This window comes from Paramormyrops kingsleyae, chromosome 12 (assembly GCF_048594095.1).
Source record: "Paramormyrops kingsleyae isolate MSU_618 chromosome 12, PKINGS_0.4, whole genome shotgun sequence".
NCBI lineage: Eukaryota > Metazoa > Chordata > Actinopteri > Osteoglossiformes > Mormyridae > Paramormyrops > Paramormyrops kingsleyae.
Genome location: NC_132808.1, coordinates 13,809,618 through 13,834,595, shown reverse-complemented (window position 1 = coordinate 13,834,595; position 24,978 = coordinate 13,809,618). Strand labels below are relative to the sequence as shown.

The following is a 24,978-nucleotide window of genomic DNA, read 5'->3' as shown; positions in this document are numbered from 1 at the left end:
TTCTATAGCAAATGGCCTGGCGCACTGCAGACTGAATGGGATGCTTTGTCACACTTGATCATATTAAAACTCAATCAGACAAGTGGTTTGGACAATGGCGAAAACCCTGGCTGAAAATAATGTTACATATTTGTTTAGTGACATTTAATTTTTTTCATCCTGTAGTTAATCCTATAAAACACTTAAATCACTAATATTATAATGAATAAAATTTTTAATAAGTTAAATCAGAAGGCCAGAACTACCTCCAGTTTGGCACTGTTTAATTTTTTTAAATAATTTTTATTATAAAAGAGTAATTTAGTTGAAAGCTAAAGTACTGAGGAAGATAAATGCAATTCCACTGTCTGTTTTTATTGAAATTCTGTTAGTAATTGTACAGTCATGGTTTTGTTGTCATGGCCCAGGACTCTCAACGCTGCAGACTGGGTAGGATTCATGGAAGGTTTGATGTTGCGAAACACTACTGCTGAGTGTTCATGGTATCACACTCCCTCAGAAATGCAAATGGATATTAGACCCACACCTCTTCCGCCTCATGAGGCAAGAGCATAAGCTCCATTGGTATAAATTCTGTGAAGTTTCAGTTCTCATTACAAGGACCGGGAGCACAGCACTGCAAATTAGCAATCCTCAGAAAGACAGAGACACACCTTAGTGAAACATTCTGAAACAGGGCCAACAGTAACCTCACAAGGCCTCATCATGTGGGACCCAGGTAGGACCACGTGTTTTGTAAAATTGTCAAAAATCAGTAACATATGGCATGCCTTATTATAATGCTTTAAAATGATCAATGCTTCATTTTCCTGTGCTTACTTTTTTTATTCTGTTTTATGAAAAAAAAAACTAAAGAAAAATAGTACTGAAATATATAAAAATAATAATATAAAATAGTATTTGAGCTTTGAAGACGAATTCAATATTAAACATGCAAAACATACAGCCTGTTTGTTTTAACGTGATAGTTATGGCAGCGTTTGATGGAATCATTCGTAGATGTTGCAAAGTTCTAGTTTTATGGCTGGATCACCCCAAGCTGATTTTTGGCCACTGAAAGCTATCATGCCGTTGGTGAGACTCTGTGACTGCCTGTCTCACTGGAGTGTGTAGCACAGTTGGAGAGGGTCGATTCCTGTCTGCACTGTTTTGGTCAATTGAGAATGTTGAATTGGCATCAAACCTAAGTTCTCTGATTGGCTTGTGTCAAATATCACCTCTAATCATGCCAGAGTATCCCCATGAAAATTTTCACAATTGACTGCAGCCGGAAGCCGATTGTTCGCCTTCCTTGGTTACTGTTACTTTTTTGATGTTAGCTTGGTGTGTTCTTAGCTTTACACATGTGACTACTTTCCTGTGTAAACCATCAGGAAGGAAAGCTGTTTGTTAATCTATCAGAGGGGCATTTTAATGTGTATGCAGAAAACTACCAGTTAGAAGTTCACAGGCCGAAGAGACAACACTGTATTCCAGTTTCACTTCATAGTTTATACCATGTCTCAGAAAACAGGATTCTGCCTCCAGAGGTGGAAAGCTCGGGTCCAGAAAGTACAAATCCAGACTTTGTTTCAGCCGACCAGTTGACTACTCTGTGACTGTGACTCTTTATGCTCAACTGGTTGGTTGAAAATCTTTCTGGACCTGAACTTTCCACCTCTGGCTGCCTCTCTGTTATGTACAGGCATGCAGAACTCAATGAGTTTCAAAAAAAATCATTAGCAGTCCTTGGTCCTTAAATGTTAAAGCCCTGCTGCCTTTTGATATTGACAGATTTAGGGGTGGAAAGTAGTGACTCTGAAGATGAAGAAGAAATACAGGTATGTGTAAATATAATGATATATATGTGTGTGTGTGTGTGTGTGTGTGTGTGTGTGAACAGTAAAATGGTGAGAGATGTTCCTCTGCAGTTTGGCTTTTTATTATTTCAACTGATATGCAGACTGGCAAGTACACAGGCCTCAGCTCATGCTATCCGCCTCTGGTTTCTTCTCTACAGTTTGAGATGCTGGAGATGGAGCGAGATGAGGCCAACCAAAAGCTGTTTGAGATAGAGCATGGTAAAGTGTGGAAGTTCAACACTGCACTGGCAAAGACTTCATGTGATGGTCCTCCACTCCACTGCATGAAATCCTCCAGTCTAAAATCACCTGCACTCTTTGAAGTCCCTCTTTGAAAATATCCTGCATTGCTATATACGTAAATGCTATATAAAGTGTGTTTATGTGCAGCCTGTGAGTTCCATCGTTCACTGTCTTCAGGTGTCATTGTGGATGTGTTCATTGCAGATGTTTCTCCATGGCCTTCTCTGTATTGTTAAATTTTAGGATCACTGCATAGTAACCATGTGTTTTTGTGGGCAGTGTCTCAGCAGCTCCTGAATGAAATCGATGCCTTGGAGATTCAGTTCCAGGTGGAGCGGTCATGTCGCGAGAATGCAGAAGCATTTGCCGTCAAGGTGAGCCTATCTTTCTGCACAGCTCCCGAGGTATCTTCATACACTTCCATCTCACCTTTGCAGTGTCGGGGAAGTTACTCATACAACTAATCCATTACAGACAGAGGTAGAAAGTTCAGATCCAGAAAGTTACAGATCCAGACCAAGGTATTTTTTTCCAACCAACTAGTTGAGTGACTACTCTGTCACTCTTTATACTCAACTGGTTGGTTGAAACAAAACCTTTGTCTGGATCTGTCAATTTCCACCTTTGTCTGTAATGGATTACTTTTGTGAGTAACTTCCGCAACATTGCACCTTTGGCTCATTCCTGTCTCCGTAGTTAACAAAGGAGAACAAAGTTTTGAAGAGGAAAAGCCAAGCCTTACTACCAATCTTAGAACTGCCAGAAAACCTGAACTTGAACTGCAACTTGGACCCTGAGGTTGACACTGAACCTGACCTTGACACCAGTGCAGATCATGTCATTCAGTATCAGGACAAGATCAGAGGTGAGGCTACTCTGCCTGACTTGGAGAGAGCAAGCAGCAAACGCTTTAGGGAAAAGAACGAGTGAAAAGGCGTGAGATGAACTGTGGCAAAAATATCACCATGAGTGCTTGTAGAGGCAGAGAGAGCTATACTAAACTAATGTTTAAGTCAAACGTCAAAGAAGTGATACAGTCAGAGTGATTGCAGAGTGATTGAATGGGAAAGAGTATCAGAAGGGGTCACAGAGCTATGACCAATCTGGGAACAAATAGAGACTGATGAGACTATGCAAAGAGCAACAGAGGCCAAGCTGAGGAGCAATCATTAATTACAAGAGGAGGTTCCTGGTACACCACTATTTCTGCTACTCATATACACTAGCATTAGTTTGTTTGTTACACTAGTTGCTCAGAGCAACTAGTTCAAAACATCGCGATGCCTCCGGACTGGAATATTAGACTGCAGTCATATTGTGGCTGTATTTGTTAGACACTTCACCCTCATCCTTGCCCGTTCCCCTTGATCTCAGAGGTACAGAGCTCCTTGGACCAGCTGCTGGAGGAGAAGATTCAGCTGCTGGAGCAGATGGAGGCCCTAAAGAGGGAAAATGTGGAGCTAAAAGAACAGGTAGATAAGTTCCCTGATTAAGTTCCAGGCTGATGATGAATTTTTAGCAATGCAGCAGCACAGAGCCTGAAAAGCTGTGCCGGATACCACAACATTGCATGATAAATTCCCAATAACTATTGTAACCATGGATAACTTATCATAGTAGAGAAAATCACTAGAATCACTAGACTTCCAGCTGCATGAATAGTATTATTTTTTATCACAAGCGTTCACATTTCTTGGTATATGGCTGGGCTGAGGTTAGGGTGACCATCTGGATTTTGTCCAGACAATCCACTTTTCCAGCCCTCTGTCCAGACTGCTGATGGGGGTTCCCCTTTAACCTCCTCATCCTCCCTTTTCCCTCTCCCATCCGCTTCCCTGTCAACAATTAGCATCACTCTCTCCTGCCCCAGTCTCACAAAAAAATGTGAAACATCCACACACAATTACTATGGAAACCGAGAACTGCCAGGCTTGCAAGTATCTTTTTATGCCGTTTTATTGAGATAATGATCTTGATCAATATAATGTTCATGGGTGTCCTCCGTTTTTAACCTTAGTCCTCCATTTTGGACACAGGTGTCCTCTTAGAGTCATGCCAGTGGTCACCCCAGCTAAGGTTCACCCAACGGAAGGTAGACCCCATGGTGGGCCATACCTTCTATCTCCTGTGGATGTGGTTTCAGAGGAGGCTTGGCCACCATTTATGTTGCGAGTGAGATATAAGAACATGCACGTGGCGTGTTTGACTTACCGCACACTGACGCTTTCAGCTGGTGATGGAGATCGAGGAGAAGGAGTCTATATTGAGGAAGCTAAATAAGCAGGACAGAGCCGTAAAGAAAATGAAACGAGGTGAGCATGGCCAGGTTCTCTGAATGATGGTGATGATGAAGTAACAGCAGGACCACCAGCATAACGAACTCGTTTGAAATCAAGGCAATGGAAATATAAGGAGAAACAGTCAGCAGCTTGAAGTGGGCCAGAAATAATAAAGATCTCAAATAGGAAAGCATTCTGTATGTTTGGCATGGTGTTTTCCCCATGATCGTCCTTGTTGTTCCATGTTGAAGGGTGTTTGTGAATGAGAGTTCTGATTGTATCTGCAGTGTCCCAGCTGGTCACCCAGGAGTTCAATGACATCTCCCAGAGACTGGATCTGGAACAGGGACTCAGACAGCATGCTGAGGTCTTTGCCCACCAGGTACTGTCTGTGTGTATATGTACGTGACTATGCATGTCTCTCAGCTTAGTATGGATTTCATTGTACACGTAGGTGCTGAAGTGTAGGCATAGGTTGATCTGGGCATGTGTTTGTGGTCGTACGTCTTTGTTTTCATGTATGTTTGTGTGTGTGTAACCCAGACATCTCGTATGTATGAATGAGCTTCTTTGAAATGTGTGTTTCCTGTGTATCCCTCGGAAAGAGAAAATGCTTTGATTTAATCACTCACATGAATGCGAAACGTCAGCACACAAAAGAACACGCAGACTTTTGCCAAAATTATTGACATCCCCCTACACACCAAATATGGACTTCTCCTTCTCATCTGGCTGGGCTTCATTCTGCTGAACAGACAGGCTAACGAGGTCCCACAGCCTCCATCTTGCACCACTCTCATGCCACCATTGAACGGGAGGCGAGGCCTGTAACATCAAAGGAGAGGAGCCAGGGAGGCTACCAAAACACACCCGGGTGTTGTCATTCCTGGGAGGGAGTGTACCGCCCTTCCCTCCACTTTCATAGCATTCTAAAGCTTAAATGGGAAAGTTTACACCCTTCACTAATTGCTGCGATTCAGCCATAACAGTCATGCTATAGGAAGACCCTGAATGGCATCGCTGATTGAGCGTGAATGGAGGTGCACGGGTCAGGGTGAGAGGACTTCCTCATTCAGGCAGAAACACAGTGCGGGGGGTGGGTGTTCATTCATTCAAAGGTCCTCCAGAGTAATTGGACAAATAAACACAAAAACTATGGGAAGGGGACAGCCGTCGATTCCCTCAACAAAAAAAAAAAGGATGCAGTGGCACAGCCTTGACAGCTGGTCCTGTAATGGTTCCTTTCCTGAGCCCATCTTGAGGTAAAAGGGGGTTTTGAAGCCTGGGTGCTAATTGGCTGGTATCGTAAACATTGTGGGTTAGGAGGGTGCTTTCAGAGCTGTCTGTTAGGCCCGCCTTTGTACGTGCTTCTGTATGAGCAGTGTACAAATACCCCTACAATGCATGGCCCCGAGGGGGTGCAGAAAGAAGAAAAGGACCTGCAATTTATACAGCTCAGTCTCAATGCACCAGGAAGTACTGTGTTTTCAGGAGGGTCTTCTCATTTTGCTGTAGAATGTGGACTCTGTTTAAAAACACACCCATTCATCGCAAACTTCTTACGAATGAGGCGTAAAGGATGTCTGTAAAGCACGTATTGAGAAACAGACCTCATTTACATATGAAATGCTTACACCTGCTAATTGATCAACAAGGTTTGTGTGCAGATACATTTGAAGGTGCTTTAGAGTCCTGGGTAGATTCTACATTGAGGTCAATGGCCACAGTGGTTAAAACTTGAACAGTATTTCTGAACAGATATTGTGAATGATCGTAGAGTTATGATAATAGGCTTATGGAGACAGACACAGACCACCCTGATCTTCTCTGTCTTACCACGATCAGAGTGACTCAAAAGTGAAAAAGTCTTTCCCACAATTGAAACTAGCACCTGGGGGAAACTTAGTCCTCCCAGTTCCTGAATTCTAAGTCTTCTTCTTGTTTCCTGTCACGTTTCCTGTAACTTGTGACATACCACTGTGCATTCCTCTGGAGGACACTGAAATACTAAGAAACAGAAATAAAAAAACGCAGCCGGCCCTCCCTATCTGCGGGTTCCCTGTCCGTGTGTTCAACCAACCATGCATCAACAACAAAAAAAGGCAAAAGTTAAATTTGATGCACACAGAGCGCTACACTGAATCTGTATGAATGAAGTAACTTTACAGATCCTCAGTCTCTCTCCAGGACTCGTTGTTTGAACATCGCTTTCCTCATGTCTGCCTACTTATGTACGCAGCTTTTTTTTTCTTCTTGTCATTGTTCCCTTAACAATACAGTATACCAACTGTTTACATAGCATTTACATTGTATTAGGTTACTAAAAGTAATCTGGTGATCATTTTAAGCATACGGAAGGATGTGTGTTGTTATGGCAGGACACAGGAGGGAAAAAAGGGGGAATCCACAGAGCAACTCACAACAAACAGGACTCATTAACAAAGCAGAACACAAAAGGGGGACCGTAAAATAAAGGGACGATGAGGAACCACATAGAAACACAACTAGGGAACAGAGTAAAACAGGGAGAGAGACAGGGAAACAACCACAACTACAAACATGCAGTAACAACTACAGTGACTGACTGAGGAACAGAACAAAGGCAGGCACTTAAATACATTGATAACAAGACTAGAGAGGGGACAGGTGGGAACCATAACGAATTTCCAGTCACAAAGACTCGGGGCAACAAGGAACAGTTGGGGTACATTTGCAATCAACAGGCACAGAGAGGTCAATTACCAGATATGGGAAAAGACCAAACAGGAATCTATGAAAACCAAATGAATAGGAAACACTGAACAAAAAACAAGGAACTATAACTGAAATACTTATACAAATGTTAAACCAGGAGAACATTATACCAACAAACATTAAATAATAATTAGTTGAGATTGGCCTCACGCCAGCCTAGAATCCACAACTGAAAAAGCAGAGTTGGGAACAGTGATTAATGGAACTAATTCCCCACAGATACTGAGGCACGACTGTCACACTCAGTGTCACACTCCAGTTTTGATAATCGCAAGGTCTACATATTGTCTCTGAAGTTTGTACCCTCATCCCATGCATTACCTCTACATTCCTAGAGCTCTTTCTGCAGTTCCAACTGTTTGTACATTTACATATTGATCTTCGCAAGTGTCATCCTAATTAAAGACACTGCTTGAGTAATTTTGAGTGATTTAATTAATATACATGTAATTCTGTGCTGTCCACATTAGCTGATTGGTTTACCAATTTGTCACTGGTAACACCTTATTCAAAGCGGCACAAGTAGCTTGGTAACTTAGTTACTACTCCAGTACAAATCATGAACAAATATAGTAACTGCATGGAATACAATCGTTAGAATTGATTAATAATAAACGAACATGGGATCAGTATGTAACTAACGCTTAGTTTCTGGTTAATTAATACATTAAGTAAGAGTGTACGACTACATTATTTGTGCACCTTCAAAGTGTCAACTAATCACTTAATTGAATGGTAACACTTTATTTGAGGGGACACAAATATTCTCTTAGTTATGCCTTAATTAACCACAAACTAACTCTTAGTTACAGACTTATCTGATGTTCATTCATCATTAATGAATTGTGACATCTCAAGCAGTTACTATATTTGTCACCATTTCTTTTAATTATGTAGATTTTTGTGAACTACTGAAGGAACTGCTGAAAGAACTACAGGATGAACTACTGAATGAATAAATAATAAATAACACATGAAATACTGATCTGATGTTTGCTTATCAATAATGAATTGTGGTACATCTTTTATCCCAGGTAGTTATATTTGTTAGAGCTACCCTAACTGTTAGTTCTGTAAATCTTTGTGAACTATCGAAGGAACTACTGAAGGAAAAAGTAATGAATAACACGTGAAATAAGAACATAAGAACATAAGAACTATACAAACGAGAGGAGGCCATTCGGCCCATCGAGCTCGCTTGGGGAGAACTTAACTAATAGCCCAGAGTTGTTAAAATCTTATCTAGCTCTGATTTAAAGGAACCCAAGGATTCAGCTTGCACTATGTTATCAGGAAGACTATTCCATACTCTGACTACACGCTGTGTAAAGAAGTGCTTCCTTAAATCCAGTTTGAAATGTTCTCCCGCTAATTTCCACCTATGGCCACGAGTTCTTGTATTGGAACTAATGCTGAAGTAACTATTCGGTTGAACAGCATCCAAACCTGTTAGAATCTTATAGACCTGGATCATGTCCTCCCTCAGTCTCCTTTGCGTGAGGCTGAACAGATTTAGCTCAAATAACCTTTCCTCGTATGACATTCCTCTAAGACCAGGAATCATTCTTGTGGCCCTACGCTGCACCTTTTCTAAGGCCGCTATGTCCTTTTTAAGATATGGTGACCAGTATAAATACTGATCTTCTATTTGTCATTAAGGAACTGTGACACATCTTATCTCAAGTACCTACTATATTAATTATTTTGTTCATGATTTGTACTTTGCTATTAAGTATTTGTGCCCCCTCAAATAAAGTGTTACCGATTGAACTGTTAATTGGCTGTCATCGTAGGTGCTGGTTCAGCAGCAGGAGGTGCAGAAACAGGGCACAGAGACATTATCAAGCACAGAGACATTACCAAGCACAGAGATGGGGCCACAGCTCCAGCAGGCCTTGACACAGGTGGCCCAGATTACAAGGATTCTTGAGGACATTCAGCTCCGTTACCAGAACCAGGTAAATTCATGTGTGTTTGGATAAAAGAGGCAGCATCCTAGGCTGGTGTATTCTCATAATCATGTGTATACTGATCACTGTAATAACACCACCCCGGGTATATACCTGCTGTAGTCACAAGCTGCCCCGGAGGAAGGAAGTACCAATGCAGAGCTCCAGAACATTTTGGAGCAGCTAGCATCAAGTGAGACAGAGCGGAGAGCACTGGAGGCCCAGCTGAGTGATGCCCAGAGCACGGTTGCTAAGCTACAGGAGGAGGGTACCTACCTGTTACACCTCTGCTCCTCATCTCACTTACAAGTCATCATTCACTCTTTATCGGAGACTTTTTTTTTTTAGTTATACTTAAGTTATGTTATTTCATTTATCAACTTCATTTGTTTCTTAAAATTTTGCAACTAGCCTGCAGGTTAGGCAAGCAGTGTCTTTCCTGAATGTACTGTATACAAGCCTTATACATGCATGAATGTATACATGCCTTTTACATGCCCTATACATGCCTGAATGTATATATGACTTATACATGCATGAATGCATACATGCTTTATACATGCCTAAATGTATACATGCTTTGTACACGCCTGAATCTATACATGCTTTGTACACGCATGAATGTATACATGTCTAATACGTGCCTTAATGCATACATGCTTTATGCATGCATAAATCCATACATGCCTTATACATGCCTGAATGTCTACATGCTTTGTACATACCTGGATGTATACATGCCTTATACATGCATGAATGCATACATCACCAACCACAAACCGCGACCCCCCTCAGCATAAGACATATACACCAAAGTGCCTTTAACACTCTTTTTTAACACTCGTTTATTTCCCAGTGCGACACCTAGAGGAGAAGCAGAAGGAAGCTGTGGCGTCACCACAGGCAGCAACAGAAAAGGAGCAAGTCTCAAGCCCTGGCCCTCCGCCTCCGCCTCCGCCCCCACCGCCTCCTCCCCCTCCGCCTCCTCCACCGGCTTCAACTCAAAGCAACTTGGAGTGAGTATATCTCACTTAGCTAAATTAGCTATATGTTAGCCTTATAGGTGTTGAAAGAAATGTTAATAAGTCCATGATCATAAAAAAATTGCTGATTGAATGGTACTGTGCATCATTCTAAGTTGCCGATAGGCATTTGATCAGTTACTTAGGTTCATGTCTTCCTGACCAGCCCCCTGGATGCCCTGAGAAACAGGAGGAAGAGTTCTACTGGAAACAAAGAGGTGAAGCGTAAGTATATATGCTCGTCATTTTAGTTCTTTGCTTCTCTGGGCCGTGCCACATCAGCATGAAGCACCACCATCCTCAGGTTGGCGAGATCTGTTCCATTTCTTCCTTCAGAGTAAAGCCATATGAGGGGAACCTATGGTGCTTTTCCACTGTCACTAAGAACCGAGCTATACCAGAGCTGTACTGTGTACAGTAGAAACTGTTTTCCATTGTAAATTATGCAAGCCTTAGTCGAACCGTACCTGCGCTGACATAACCCTGCTTACCAGCAGGACCGAAACTGTGCATAAACCGAGCTGGATGCTCACCATCATCTGATTAGTCGAAATGCACAGAGACGCTGGTGATCTGCGTCGATATGCATGGATTATCTAAAGGAAAAAATGGCATGTTCTATGCATCATTCATTATTAGTTGTATCGCACATTGTGATATATTGATGCATTCTCGATAACTCGGAAGTACTATACAGTAGTATAGAAGACCAAATTCATAATACAAATTTACAAAAGCTAATGCTAATTCCACTAGCATTTAATGCTTACATAACAAGGTGATTCTTACAGATGTGCCAGTGGAAATTAGCACATAGTAAATCATGATGTACACTGTGTGAACAGTAAATAGGCATCTCTTCGGTTTTACATCACTGTCGCTCTTCAAACCCAGTAACGCCTTTACAAAGCTGACCTTGCTGCAGTGGAAATCCGACGCGAGGTGGAACTGCACTGTAACTAGTCTCTCTTCACAGTATGGTATCAGGTGTGGCCTGGTTCCTGTATGCTATTGGAAAAGCACCATATCATATAGAATTCCAGGAGCATAAGGAATAAAATTAACTCTTCTCAACCTATTTTGCACCGTGACCCAATTTTTACCATGTCAGCTCAAGTGTTTGCAGACCCAAGACCCATTAATATAGGTTATTTCAAGGACTGGGACTGGGAAATCTGATTGAGGATCAGCATAGGAGCCTACTGGTTTTAAAATGTTTACATTTCCAGCTCTGCCTCACAACCCTTTCAGAACTTGCCGAGACTCAACCCATGGGTTGAGAATTACTGCTCTAAAGCAAGAGAGATATTTCCCATGTGTTAACTGCCTTCTGGCGGTCAGACTGTTTACAATCCTCTGTGTGTGGGGAAGCCTCAGGGCCACTGTCAACACAAGACAAGAAGGCAAGAGCGGTGGACGAGATGATGGAGCGCATCAAGAAGGGCATTGTGCTGAGACCCACCCAGAAGCCACAGGTACCAAGCAGATACACTCCACCTGTCGACTGTTCTTAGATTTAAGCAAGATAAAACCAGTAGCTTCTGTCTGCAAGATGGTGATACAAGGAGGTAAGTCTAGATTAACGGTACAAAAAAAATAATTGTAATTGTACTTGAAATAATTACAAGAAACAATGTGCTAGAGAAATACATTTTTTGTCACTGTTTTGTACTTTCACACAAATGCTCTTTGACGCACAAAAAGTCAAACAGATTTTTTCAGTCTCTTAAAGAAATGAGTAAGTTTAATATTATCAGACACTGACTTCTGTTGGTCACTTTGAGAGTTTTCCTGGTTACCAGATCTTGTCATAGCCATGCTGAACAGAGTTCCTCTGATAGTCAAAAACAGGGTTTCACAACCACTGGTCTGGCCTCTTTTGGGTCCTGGACTTATATTAGATAAATGGGTTTGGTCCGTAAGGGTCTGCCATAGGATTATTGGACTTACACTATTACCCCTGCTTGCTCCCCACTTGGTAAAAATTATCAGGGGGGAAATAAGAGTCAACAGCTGGCCTTATGGTTGGAAATGTTGAAAATCCCTGCTCTAGGATACTGATAGAAATACAGGCTTCTCCTAGCTGACCAACAGGCGTTTTGTCTTTTTCTTTCTATATTTTTCTTTCTTACTTTCTTTCTTTCTTTTTTTCTTTCTTTCTTTCATTCAGATGTGAGGAATGGTATCTTGCATGTGGTATTTCAACCCCTCTCTCTTTGTTTTTCTCCCAGTATGGATCAGAAGATGACTCCGCGTGGACGGTCAGTTCCTATACCAGTGCATCATGAATAACTCATTTCCTTCTTGGACTCCATTACAAGTACTGGTGTCTTGTCAGTCCAGTGATGTTGTATTTCAGGTTGAGAAGAATGAGAAAAGAAAGTCAGCTGTCCAAGAGCTGCAGGGCATGTTGGTAAGAGCACTTTAATTAAATGGCATTCCTACACTCATTGGTAAATGACCACTTTCTGCTTGCTCCTCAAAAATTCCTTGAATATAATAAGATGACAGATGCTCCTTAGATCATTGATCAGCAATCGGTTGACCACCACCAAGATATCTGTGGTTGTATGCGACACCCTTACCCCTCCCCCCCATCAGGAAAATCTACTAAGTGACTCCCCATCATATAACCTGACTAGGAACATCAGGTAAACGAAAGTGACTGGACAGCTGAGTTATCTGATTGGCTGGCTTCCCCAGAACACATTGACTACGCGGAGCCACTGGCGAGGGGCGTCCCGCAAGAGGATCAACTACCAGGTTGGGGATGCCGAGCTGCAGTCAGTGCTGCTTCGAAGGAGGAAAGCCATGGGAGATGAGCAGGAACGGGCCACCTTGGGCCCAACACAGGGTGAGCCTGTCTGTCTCTACGAGAACTGGCACTACAGAGCTCATGTTCAGAGGCACACCAAGACCAGGACTTCCTCCGGCTACATGCATGTATTCATACACGGCCATCTAGAATGACGCTTTGCCTGTAAGCCCTGTGATGGACTGCCGTCCAGGGTATCCCCTACATTGTACATTGTGCTACCTGGGAAAGGCTCCAAGCACACAGTGACCCTGTACTTTAGAGGTTTTGGAACATGGATGGGGGCAGCAGGGAGGTGCAGTGGTTTGCACTGTTGCCCCACACTTCTGGGACCAGGGTTCAATCTCCACCATGGTTCTATGTGTGTGGAGTTTGCATGTTCTTCCCATGTCGTTCTGGGATTTCAACTGGGTACTCCAGTCCCCCCCCCCCCAGCATGTCCAAAATCATGCTGAGGTTAATTGGAGTTACCAAATTGCCCATAGGTGTGTAACTGCATGTGGGGTTGGAACCCCGTCCTGGGTTGTTCCTGCCTTACACCCGTAGTCTCCAGGATTAGCTCCAGACCCCTTGTAACCATGAGGAGGATAAGCAGTCACAAAAGGTGGATGGATGGATGGATGGATGGAAGATAGATGGATTTAGTGAAGTGTTAAAGATTAGCTACAAATTGTACAAATTAGATATAAATGTAGAGCAATTCATCTCCTGTGTCCCAGAACTGCACTGGGTTCCCTAACAAGTTCTCTATACCCTTCAGCAGTATAATATCTAAGGATAATCCAGGTAATTGCATATGTGTTTTCCCTGAAGACTCACATTAAAAACAGGGAATCTAAGGCAACTGATCTCCATTAAATGCCAGAACAAATCAGATCCTTTGCCTACAGCTTCCCAGATTAACCTAAATTTACATAGACATATCATGAATGTTATTAAGTCAAAGATAGATCTTGTGCCGGACTGACGGATAACATCAAAACCCACACTTTCCAGTGACCTCCCCCACCCCTTAAAGTCTTCATTACCATCATTTCTCCTTAATAGTTTACTGTTGTTCCTCCCCTATCCAGATCAAAAGTCAGCCGGTCTGGCAAACAGCTCCCTGCCCTGGGGGAGGGAAGCAGGGAACGCCCCCGTGCTGCGGAGACTCAAGCAAAACCGGGAGAACAGGAATTCCCGCGTCAGGGCTTCGGGGTGTATCATCTGGGAAAATAGCTGAGCGCCGCAGAGCCGAGAAGCTACCGAGGACAGAAGGCTATAGCTGTTCATCCCGAGGCAGGTGACATGGGCTGACGGAGGCCCTGATCAAACCATCAACCATTATATTAGACTGTAATGCAAATCATTTTTTGACCCAAATTATCTTGTGACAATTCCCAACCGTCACCAAACAGGACTTTAGGTTTTGGCGTTTTGCGGTTCCTACCATTCAGTCCTACAATGTTTGAAAAATTATAACACAGCTCCTTGTGTTTTACCACCTCCAGCATTTGTACTTTTTTATTTCCAAAGCCAAGCTATGTCTTCAATGCATATGTTAATAAACAGTCTGATGGTTCCCATGCTATTTTGTCACGTGTCTGTCCCCCTCCACCACTGGACACCTTCAGCCCAGCTCTTTGTAGCTGGGGTCTTCCAGTCCCCGGGTGGGGCAATAATGGCTGTTCGCGCCAACCCACTCATACTCACAAATTACTCAGACGGCGCCCCTTATGGCTGCAAGTTCAAGTTTCATGTTTCATTGTCACGTGTTCTGAGGACCACAGTAAAATGCTTATGCTACGGTTGCAGGGTAGGGCTTTGGGGAATAGGACATAGAGGAGTACAATAGAGTGACTGTCAGCTCAATACATAAGTGGATAGAGGAAACCTTTCATAATATTTACAGAAACTCCTTTGAAAATCACTGTTGTCCTGTAACATTATAGCATTTTTTTTATAAAAAAAAAAAGCTTTGAAGAATAACGTCATATTGCTCCTCTACTACTATTTTGCAGCCTAGACATATTGTAGGACATCATCTGCATATCTATACGCATATGAAATGAGTCATGCTCATGCCCGAGTTTGCCTTGGGGCACAGATTTTAGATGGTGATTTTACGTAACATACCACATGGATGAGTAATTCCCTGTTAATGGAGTGAAGGTCCCCATTTCTACAAAACTGGAATAATTATGAGCTTTCTGTAGCCCGGCTTTCGTGTCTCCGAGCACAGCTGAAGGATCAGACCTCACTCCTCCTACACTTCTAGGCACAGACCCTCACACCTCATCTAGCTAAAAGCAGGCAGGTGAGAAATTTCACCTGCAGCTGTCCAGAGTCTTATGGAGACTATTTCTTTTCACACAATTGTAGACTTGCCTTTGCTTAAAAGTGTCTCAAATGGATGCAGTTCTTCTCACTCCTCCGGCAATTTTTCTTCCTTATTAATTTTGCACACTTGCCAGATAGCCACTTTTTCTTCTGTTTGCTTGAAAATTTCATGCCATTTCCCCGGAAACAAAAAGGTATTCTAGTATGTCCAAATAAATAAATAAAGAAAGAAAGAAAGAAAGAAAGTATGTTTAAAATGAAATGAACTCCACTTTAATACTTAATATTATATAATACTGGGTGATTGTACAAGAAAGAGGAAATGTGAGATTATACTTCTTCATGCATATATAGCAGTTGGTTAATATGTATGTATTCACTCATCAGCCACATTAGGAACACCACCTAATACTGTGTAGGACCCTCCTTTGCTCTAAAAAATGCCTGATTTCTTTATTGCGTTGACTCAACATGACACTGGAACCATTCCTTAGAGATTCTTGTCCACAATCACATGATTGCAATGCCTAATTGCTGCCGTTGTTCTCTGATGCACGTTGACACTGCAGATTCCCTGTTCCACCACATCCCAAAGGTACTCTGTTCAAGTCAGGTCTGGTGATTGAAGACGCCATCGAAGTTCACTTTTGACATGGCACATTTTCCTGATGGAAGTAACCATTAGAAGATGGGTGAATTGTGTGAATTTTATGAACAGGGACTTAATCTGGTCTTCTGCTGGTGTAGCCCATCCAGCTCAAGGAAGGTGTTGTGCATTCAGAGATGCCTTTCTGCTCACCACTGGTGTTAAAAGTGTAAATTTGAGTTATTGTAGCCTTCCTTTCAACCTAAACCAATTTGGCCATCCCCCCTCTGACCTCTGTCATTAGCAAAACATTTCCACCCACCAAACAGAAATACTGCTCACTGGGTGTTTTTTTTTTTGCACCATTTTATGTAATTTCTAGAGACTGTATTTTGTTAAAATACCAGGAAATCAGCAGTTTCTGAAGTACTCAAACCACCCTCTCAGGCACAAACATCCACACCACAGTCAAAGTCACCAATGCCTGCATAATTTTATACATTGAGCTGCTGTCGCTATCACATGACAGGCTCATTAGATAGTGTACACGTGCTCCTAATAAAGAGTGTATAACATTCACATTATATTTACATTTACACAATTAGCAGATGCTTTTATCTAAAATGATGTACAAGTGAGGAAAATAGCACATTATAAACATACATACAGTATATAAAACACAGATATTCAGGAATATATGTTTGCAGGAGAAAACTCCATTAATTTGTATTTTGTTTGAAGACGCCAGAAAGGATGTATGTAATGATTTGTACCAATTAAGTCTATGGATGCTTTTTCAAGCATTCAGATTTGAAAATGGCATAAGCTATATATGGGGATGTTAACATAACACAGGCAATTGTGATTTATGAGTACTCATGAGAGATCGTAAATATAGATTCACTTAATATATCTTAATACTATATTTAGGCTTTGATTAATGCAGTCATTGAACATCTTTTCCTCCTACAACACATTTTCGCGTGTGCTTTTAAGTCCTCCAAACACTGGGGGCGCTAATGATGCCAGCGTGTGCCGCTCATCTGACCACAGCTGCTTTCGTCTCTCTTTCCCTCTTGTCGCTGGGAGGAACTTTGACCAGTAAAGCATTCTTCCCAATATTTCTTAGTGGTTAGATTTAGCTGCTGCTTTCTGTTGTAGTCATATTTGGCGATTTACTAGAAAAGAGATGTGGTTTATTTATTTACTTAGCTGGCTTTCTCTGGTGATACAAATCTCGTTCGTCACTCTAGCGATAGGTGAGTTGTGTAGCCATTGATACTGTTGGCGACCTAAAATAGCCGTGGCCATTGACTGCTGTTGTACGCCCCTTTTCATCTCCTCGCCCTGCTTTTCTTTGGCCTCCAGGCGTCCTGTAGTTGAGCCATTTATCCGAAATGTCGTCTAAGAGTGAGATAAAACAAAGATCGCATGCAGTCTAAATCATTTTACACGCACTTATATGGATTCATGGTGGTTAATGTCCTTCTCAGACGATTAAGAAACCGAACCATTTCAGATTTGACTGAATCAGGGTGTTAGCTAACCAGGTGATTGGAAAATACTTTGTAATTGTATAAGCTGTATCAGATATCCTGTTTCATGTTGTAATGTTTAGTGTTGTATTCTTTCAGACAAGCTGATGTCAGTAACTTTAAGACGCATGACAGACTGCGCTTAAATAATGTGAAAAGGGGGGTAAATTAATTTCGTAACAATGCCAACCTGTCAGTCTGCAGTCGAAACCACGCAGTGTCCTTGCAACATAAATAATATTTTCATCGCAAGTAGACCGTTGTAAGTCGAGTTTTAACCCAGTTACTTTCCGACACTGTCCACGTAGGCACGTTCACCCGGTAGGGAGTCTTTTTCCGATTGTAGACGTTGTATTTAATTTTCTTCTGCTACGTGCCCTTCTTTTGGCACTTAATTGGCCCTTATGTCAAGTATTTAAATCTTAAAGGCCGAGTGTAATATGAGTCAGGCCAATCTAATTTTTAATTGAATTTATCCTGCATGCAGTCCAGGGTGTCCCCTGCCCTGTGCACGTTGCTATCTGGGATAAATGTCCTGGTCCACTGCAACTGGATAAAGAGTTATGGATGGATGGATGGTAGTCCTTTTATGCATCAGCCGAATGAATCGATCCATTTAAGAGAAATAGTTTTAGCCTGATTTTGTAGGATTTCCTATGATCTTAAATGCGCTGTTCGGATATTGTTGTATCTAACATTTGCTCAGTTGACGAATATTTCGAAAAGTTGCTGATTGATGCAGGTAAACCCAGGAACAGCGCTAAACCGAAGGCTGTTTCATATTTAGGGAGCATCTGGAAAACGGGGAAAGAAGCGATCACACGTTTAAGCCTCGGAGTGGCTGGGTCACATGTGCGGGCCAGCGCTGAAAACGCAGGGGGTGTGATTACTTGTCATGCCCTGTTATCGAGTGTTAAGTACCGAAAATCGGGGCAGTGCATGACACTTTTCCCTCACTACTTTGAGTGAGAGATTTGCAGCCTGTCACACGGAGGGTGCACGCTTTGCTGTCCGCTTTCTTTCTCCGCATTAATGATTTATCCACAGATAAATGCTTTACCTGCTATGAAATCAATCATGTATGGTTTAGTAATGGCCATGCATCACTTATCTTTCGTCATGCATTTGTGTTCACAGCTGCTGGACTGTATTACTTGGCAGAACTAATAGAAGAGTACACAGTGGCAACCAGTCGAATAATTAAGTACATGATATTGGTGAGTACTCAGTCCTACTGCATTCTTTCTCTTTCTTTTGTTTCTTTATTAAATATTACTTTTTCAAATCTCTAAAAAGTAATCTCTTCTATTTGAACCCCATGTTATTATTTCTTTTGCTCACTATCACACTTTAATGTGATTCCTTGTTCTGACTCCCCTGCCACCCCAGTTCTCCACAGGAGTGCTGGTAGGGCTCTACCTCTTCGAAGGCTTCCCCACTCTGATGGTGGGCGTTGGCCTGTTCACCAACCTGGTGTACTTCGGCCTCCTACAGACGTTCCCTTACATTTTGTTGACTTCGCCGAATTTCATCCTTTCTTGTGGTGAGCAGATAACTCTATGTATCTTCACTCGTGATCGCAGCAGTCATGCAAGCTAATATCTGGAACTGTGCCTGGTTATCGCAGTTACCTGTGATTATTTTGCTCCACGGCCTTGGAGTAAATAGTATATAAGTATGAGTAGAGCTTTATTGTCATCTCAACAATGCACAATAAGTGTACAGTGAGATGAAATATCATTCTCCATGACCATATGTGCAACCTAGAACACAACAGCACACAAGACAGATCACAATGAGGGTGAGAGGGGTAGTAATTTACACTATACACTAGTGGTAGGTCTTTTGTCAGTGCAGCTTTGTGGGTTGTGTATAATTACATTGTGCTTTCTTTCTGTAGTGTTGGTGGTCTTGAACCACTATATGGCATTCCAGTACTTTGCAGAAGAGTACTACCCTTTCTCTGAGGTAAGCAGAAGTGACTATTTTGTGAGATTCACCGTATTTTGCCTTGGCTGCCCATGCATTTTTTTTTTGTGTGTGCCAATATTTGTCAAAGGCCAGATCATGCCAATGTCTATTGTTAAACTCTTATTTGAACAAACTCTTTCGTTATTCCAGGGCAGTTTGTTTAATCTGATTGGCTCGTTACTATTTACTGTCAGTTCATTATGAGCAAAAAAGTCTCAGAGAGCAGTTGGTAACGGCTTCAGTCATAAACGCACTCAAGTGTGGGCTGGTGTTGTTCATTCAGTTAGGGATCTGTATCTATGTACACATGGTTATGGGTTAGAATCCATTGGCTAGCAGAGTAATTATCCCCATTGAACACTCGAGTAAGGCAATTAATCCTAACTGTTGGTGGAATTGATGCTGGCTGGTCCCGCCCTTAGATCCGAAGCGGTCCTCGTTTGCATGGTACTTTGGATAAAAATAAATAAATGCAAATTTTGATGTGAGCACAAATTCCTTCCCTCATTTCTTGTCTTGTGTCCTTCAGGTGCTGGCCTACTTCACCATCTGCCTGTGGATCATCCCCTTCTCTTTCTTTGTGTCCCTGTCTGCAGGGGAGAATGTTCTTCCTTCTACTATGCAGCAGGGAGGTGAGTCCCTCCTTCCAGGTGCAGACCTGCTTTGCAGTGGCACCACAGGTAGTATGCTGGTCTGGTACATGGACTCCAAAGTTGCCTCTTTTTGTCATTCCACTGTGGGGGTGCTTGGATTCTGATTAGAAGCCTTTCTGTTAGTCCTTGAATATGCTTTAGGGGGTATTATTGTAGTGCCCACAGCAGGGAACTTAATCTGAGTTTCTTCAGAGCAGTTTCGGTTTATAAATGGGTAAAGCTGAAAGTCACTTTGGATGTAAGCATTAGTTAAGCAGCGATGAGACTTTTAATGTTAGGTGTGAGTAGAATGTGGTATGGCAGTAATAATAAACAACACATCTATATTAACTTGCTTATAAAGTTTCATTTTCGCGAAAGTGTGTCACTTTGAGGCTGTGACAAATTCAAATGAGTTCAGTAAGTCATGTGATTCCTGAAGGTCCACCGTTCGCTAAAGAATATTTATTAGATTTATTATTAGAAATGCCAGTCTATCCAGCTCCATTCGGCGTATCAGAACTGTTAAAACTCTCTTGGATTCAGGGCAATGGGTTGTATTTAATGTCGTTTGAATAGAGGTGAGGTGCTTGTTGTTCTTGTTGTTATTGCCGCTGTTCCTTTTACTGCCCATTTTCTGTGGTTGCTAACCTGTCCTCCTTTCCTCCATTCCTGTAGATGATGTCGTGTCCAACTACTTTACCAAGGGGAAGCGGGGGAAACGTTCGGGAATTCTGCTGGTCTTCTCCTTCCTGAAAGAGGCGGTGTTGCCAAGCCGACAGAAGATGTACTGAGGAGCCCTGTGCAAGTGACTGGGGGATGAAGGACGGGAGGGCGGTGGGAGAAGAGGGGAGGCTGAAGAGGTGACGGCACACGCAGCCACATGCCGGCACGGATGGAGGAGCCCCGGCTTCACTGGACCTGCTTTTCCAAAGGACTCCCCCACCCAGAGCCCTGGAAGGACTTCATACATTTACAGTGGACATTTTTTTTAAGGACGGTTAATGAATTGTGCCTGTCTGCTTTGGAAGACTGAAAAGAGATTAGAGAGTAAGATTATGAATGTTTCAGACGAGCTCAGGTTGGGTATAAATGCGAGGGTCTGGGAAGCTGGGCTGAATCAGGCTTTCTGGGGCTAAACTTGTGTCCGTATCTGTGCGCCTTCCATCGTTACGCTTAGGAATACACACTGTCCGGCTTGGGTATTGACACACGTGGTGGCGTCTGAAGCCATGAGTGCTTTTTGGGGGTCGGTGGGTAAATCTGGAAATATGGGTGCAAATAAGAGTTAGAACTAGGCAGGTAACTGGTTCTGTGGTGAGGAGGGTTTGGGCCCGGTGGTGCGGCTGAGCAGCGGTCATGACACCATGCTGCGCGGGGCTGCTAAGTGCAGGAGAGGGAGGTGTCGAGCCTCCTGTCATCACTCACCTGGTATTCTGGGTCACCGAATCTACCACATGCCAGGGCAATGGCTGGCCGCCCCTTAGCATGATTCACCTGTGATGTGACTGGCCCCTGCTGAATGCCATCTCACCCCTCTGCAGCTGTCCTCTGCCAGCCTCACGACGGCTCACCTACACACAGCCCCGGTGACTGTGACGTATCTGGAGAGGGTGATGTAGAGAGACAGGTCTGTCCTTGCACCTTCACCTACAGCATCACTAAAGTGCTTTCATCCTTTACCTAGGCAGCGCAGTAGGCTCAGTACATTCATGTCCCGTTTCCGCAAATGGAGCCGTCGGTTAGCCATTGTACAAGACGCCACATCGAACCACTATGAGAATAAATACCAGTTAATGTTAAAATGCAGAATTACAACAGCACCCTCTGTATGTACTCTGACATGCAGTGCTATATCCAAAAAAGTTGTAATTAAAAAGCTTTTGGAGCATTTATCCCAGATGTTCCTTATATTGCCAACCCAAGCTATCCATCCCATTCCAAGCTACCCGCAGGCTCTCACAGTAAATTATTCTGGTTTAAGCACAGTAATAACCTGACATTGTTCGTCCAAAAAGCTGTCTTTGTTCTGTTTTAATATACTGTATAATAAATTAATCTCCACTGTTCTGGGTTACAAAATAGGAATTTCATTTTTTAATTAAATAGGTATATTTAAATGGTCAGAATCATATTTGTGCTAATATGTGTTTAGCTGCATGTCACCCACCATCATGTCATTGATTCGGCAGTGACACCATTTCAGTAGTGGCAGGGAGCCTCAGTTTTGTGCATGGATTTCCTTGGTCTTAGTGGGGTGTGGTGAGGCTCAGGCAGAGCAGATCCGGAAGATGGATTAGGGTAATGAGGAGTGGGCATATCAGAAAGGTAGTCACCTGGGAGTAGCGCCCCCTGCTGAGTATACCAGGGTAATGCGGGCACTGGCTCCATGCGATTGTTACACAGGACAGAGCATAGCCTCTGCCATCGCTCTCCTTCCATAGCTACACGCTGTCCCTTAAGTCAGTTTTGGGTAACGGCCCAATTGGGTTGCAGCTCAAGTGCACCCCCTGCAGACTGCAGATGCTGGTTTCGGAGACTGGAAGCCATTAGTACCCACTTCTAATCCCTCTGCTCACTGAGGTGCTGTCTAGGCTCCTGAAAAATGTTGAATTTCAACAACATCATATGCAAAAACCAACAAAATTTACACAGATCAAGCCATCATCGATAATTACTAGATAGCTAAACAAACCTCAAACATGATTTTGGCAAATGTACCCCAGTTTGATTTGATTCTGGACACTGGTACCTGAGATGTGCTGTCAGTGGGAGTTTATATTTTGCCAATATGAGGAGTGGAGAAGGAAATTGTGATGTATCTGAAGGTCTAATAATCATGGCGGTTTGTTTATTGAAATCTTAAGACTTAATTTATGGGGGTGTCGTGGCTCTTTTTGTCTTCGCCTTTCCAGGGAAGGGGGTTCAAATTCTGTCTTTGCTCTATATGTATGCAGTTCTGGTTTCCAGCTCCAGCCCATAGAGTTCATTTGTGGTGATGGGCATCTGTAAATTTCCAATAGTTTTTGACTGTGTGAGAGTGTGTCCTGTGATGAAGTGGCGTCTCCTCCAGGCTGAACTGGTTGAAAGATGGATAGATGGATGGATGGATGGATGGAAGAAAAGTAGCAAAATCAATAAATACAAATCACCAGTGAGTAGGTGTGCAATTTTTATTCAGTACCCATACCTGCAGTGGCAACAGTTAACCTACAGATGGCAGCAATGAAGAGTTTAAAATATTGACCCTTTTTAGTCAAATTAAGATGAAGATTGAGTTGTGTCTCTGGTTTTAAGAGTTTGATATCTGGAGTTATTTCAGTATTGTTTATCATATACATATATATGATACACAATACCTGTGTGTGTGTGTGTGTGTGCATATGTGTGTGTGTGTGTGTATATATATATATGTATATATATATGTATATATATATGTATATATATATGTATATATGTATATGTATATGTATATATGTGTGTATATATATATATATATATGTATGTGTGTGTATATATATATATATATATATATAAAGAACATAAGAAATATACAAACGAGAGGAGGCCATTCGGCCCATCGAGCTCGCTATATATACACACACACACACAGGTACCTCAGAACTCAAACTTAATCCGTTCAGAACTCCGGATCGAATCCTAAAAAGTTTGAGATCTGATCGAATTTTCCCCATAAGAAATAATGGAAAACCATGCAATTAATTGGTTCCCAGCCCCAAAAAATATGTTTTTTTTTTTTAGCATTTAAACACAAAATGAACCGGATAAAACAAGAAGAGCATATACTGTACTAAACACATCTAAGCACATTTATCAAAACAGTCATTTGTAAAGTAAGAAAATAAATGTATCCAAACAATGTGTCCTGCCCCGATCGTCTGCTCCTTCTGTGTGCCACGCCCCCTTGTTAACCCCGTGTGGAATCCCTGTGTGATCAGCTGTTTCTGGTTGTTGTCATTAGTCCTCTGTATTTCGTCCGCGTTTCAGTTTGTTTCCCCAGTCCGGTCATTGTATTGTCCGTCTGCGTTTTGCCTGCCTTACCTGTAATTAAACCCCGTATTCCCCGATACCCTGACGTCTGCGCCTTTGTCTCCGTTCCGTCCCTGCTTGGCACGACAATATCATTATAATTAAACGTATTAATGGTTAATTTTAATATTAAAATAATGAATAAGAAATCTTTATTTTAAAATGTATTTTATTATATAATAATATTTACTGTTACTGTCTATCATTGTCTAAATGTATTTTTACTGTCTAAATATATGTATTCAGTTAGTGTAAACATGCACGGTGCTATCACAGTGAATGCGAGGCTGAGACTGAAGCTTTACCCTTTGTTTCCGCTGATAAACGTGCCGCGTGACTCATTTCCCCGTACGTAAAAGTCATCTTAGCGTTCACGGTTTGACTTCTGAGATTTAGATTGAGCTCTAGGTAATTTTTTTTCGAACTGGTTGGTTCGACTTTTAAGAAATTTGAGTTCTAATGAGTTCGAGAACTGAGGTACCACTGTATATAATAGAGAGAGGTAGATTTGCACACTCGTAAGGCCACAGGGAGACTGTGTTTCAGCCTATATGTGTCACACCCCCGAGCTGGTGGCAAGTGTTGTTGGGGGGAAATGTTACCATATTCTCACCATTTCTGTTCCATAGTCACCCAGAATCATGAGGGCCTCCCCAGTACTTCATTTTACACCCTCCAGTTAGAGCCACACAGTTTGAAAACCACTCAATAAGCTGTAGCATTAAAATAAACTGATTATCTCCCAACCATCATCCCCAACCTACAGCCAGGGTGTAAATCTCCTGATCCTTCGATTAGCTACTACTGATATCCTCTCGAAAATCCTGGGGGACGAGGAAGTGTCAGGTGACCTAATGTATTTTTAGTGAGCTTTTGCAGCTGCAGGAAGGTGGGAGAAAGAGCCGCTGGTGTCACTGCAGCCTGACGGAGTGTAGGGGAGATTCCCCCAGGGTCCGAGGGGCCTGGGATCACAGTATAGCTT

The 24,978-nt window shown here is 42.4% G+C and overlaps 2 protein-coding genes across 3 annotated transcripts; both read left to right on the top strand.

The window, feature by feature from the left end:
* The first annotated feature begins 580 nt into the window (after window positions 1–580).
* shtn2 (shootin 2) lies at window positions 581–14,464 on the top strand. 2 transcript variants are annotated; one of them, XM_023836406.2, is made up of 17 exons: window positions 581–718; window positions 1,774–1,820; window positions 2,000–2,060; window positions 2,364–2,458; window positions 2,781–2,949; window positions 3,459–3,556; window positions 4,315–4,396; window positions 4,651–4,745; window positions 8,911–9,075; window positions 9,190–9,334; window positions 9,923–10,082; window positions 10,255–10,313; window positions 11,466–11,563; window positions 12,320–12,349; window positions 12,448–12,501; window positions 12,792–12,942; window positions 13,977–14,464. In XM_023836406.2, exons 1-17 carry the CDS (start codon window positions 706–708, stop codon window positions 14,123–14,125), a joined length of 1,671 nt encoding a protein of 556 aa, XP_023692174.1. In that variant the 5' UTR covers window positions 581–705; the 3' UTR covers window positions 14,126–14,464. The 2 variants fall into 2 exon arrangements, with proteins under 2 accessions (XP_023692174.1, XP_023692173.1); XM_023836405.2 differs by having other exon boundaries at window positions 11,460–11,563.
* A 2,376-nt stretch (window positions 14,465–16,840) lies between these two features.
* Window positions 16,841–23,104, top strand: tex261 (testis expressed 261). Its single transcript, XM_023836481.2, has 6 exons — window positions 16,841–17,067; window positions 18,481–18,560; window positions 18,733–18,886; window positions 19,244–19,311; window positions 19,844–19,946; window positions 20,625–23,104. Exons 1-6 carry the CDS (start codon window positions 16,998–17,000, stop codon window positions 20,738–20,740), a joined length of 591 nt encoding a protein of 196 aa, XP_023692249.1. The 5' UTR covers window positions 16,841–16,997; the 3' UTR covers window positions 20,741–23,104.
* The last annotated feature ends 1,874 nt before the right edge of the window (window positions 23,105–24,978 follow it).

Bases quoted from the DNA above. Each gene is read 5' to 3' on its own strand.
- shtn2 (XM_023836405.2), top strand. The intron at 4,397-4,650 runs GTGAGCATGGCC...TTGTATCTGCAG, and splicing joins CGTAAAGAAAATGAAACGAG to TGTCCCAGCTGGTCACCCAG. The intron at 9,076-9,189 runs GTAAATTCATGT...TACCTGCTGTAG, and splicing joins AGCTCCGTTACCAGAACCAG to TCACAAGCTGCCCCGGAGGA.
- tex261 (XM_023836481.2), top strand. From the start codon at position 16,998: ATGTGGTTTATTTATTTACTTAGCTGGCTTTCTCTGGTGATACAAATC. The intron at 18,887-19,243 runs GTGAGCAGATAA...TTCTTTCTGTAG, and splicing joins GAATTTCATCCTTTCTTGTG to TGTTGGTGGTCTTGAACCAC. The intron at 19,312-19,843 runs GTAAGCAGAAGT...TGTGTCCTTCAG, and splicing joins AGTACTACCCTTTCTCTGAG to GTGCTGGCCTACTTCACCAT.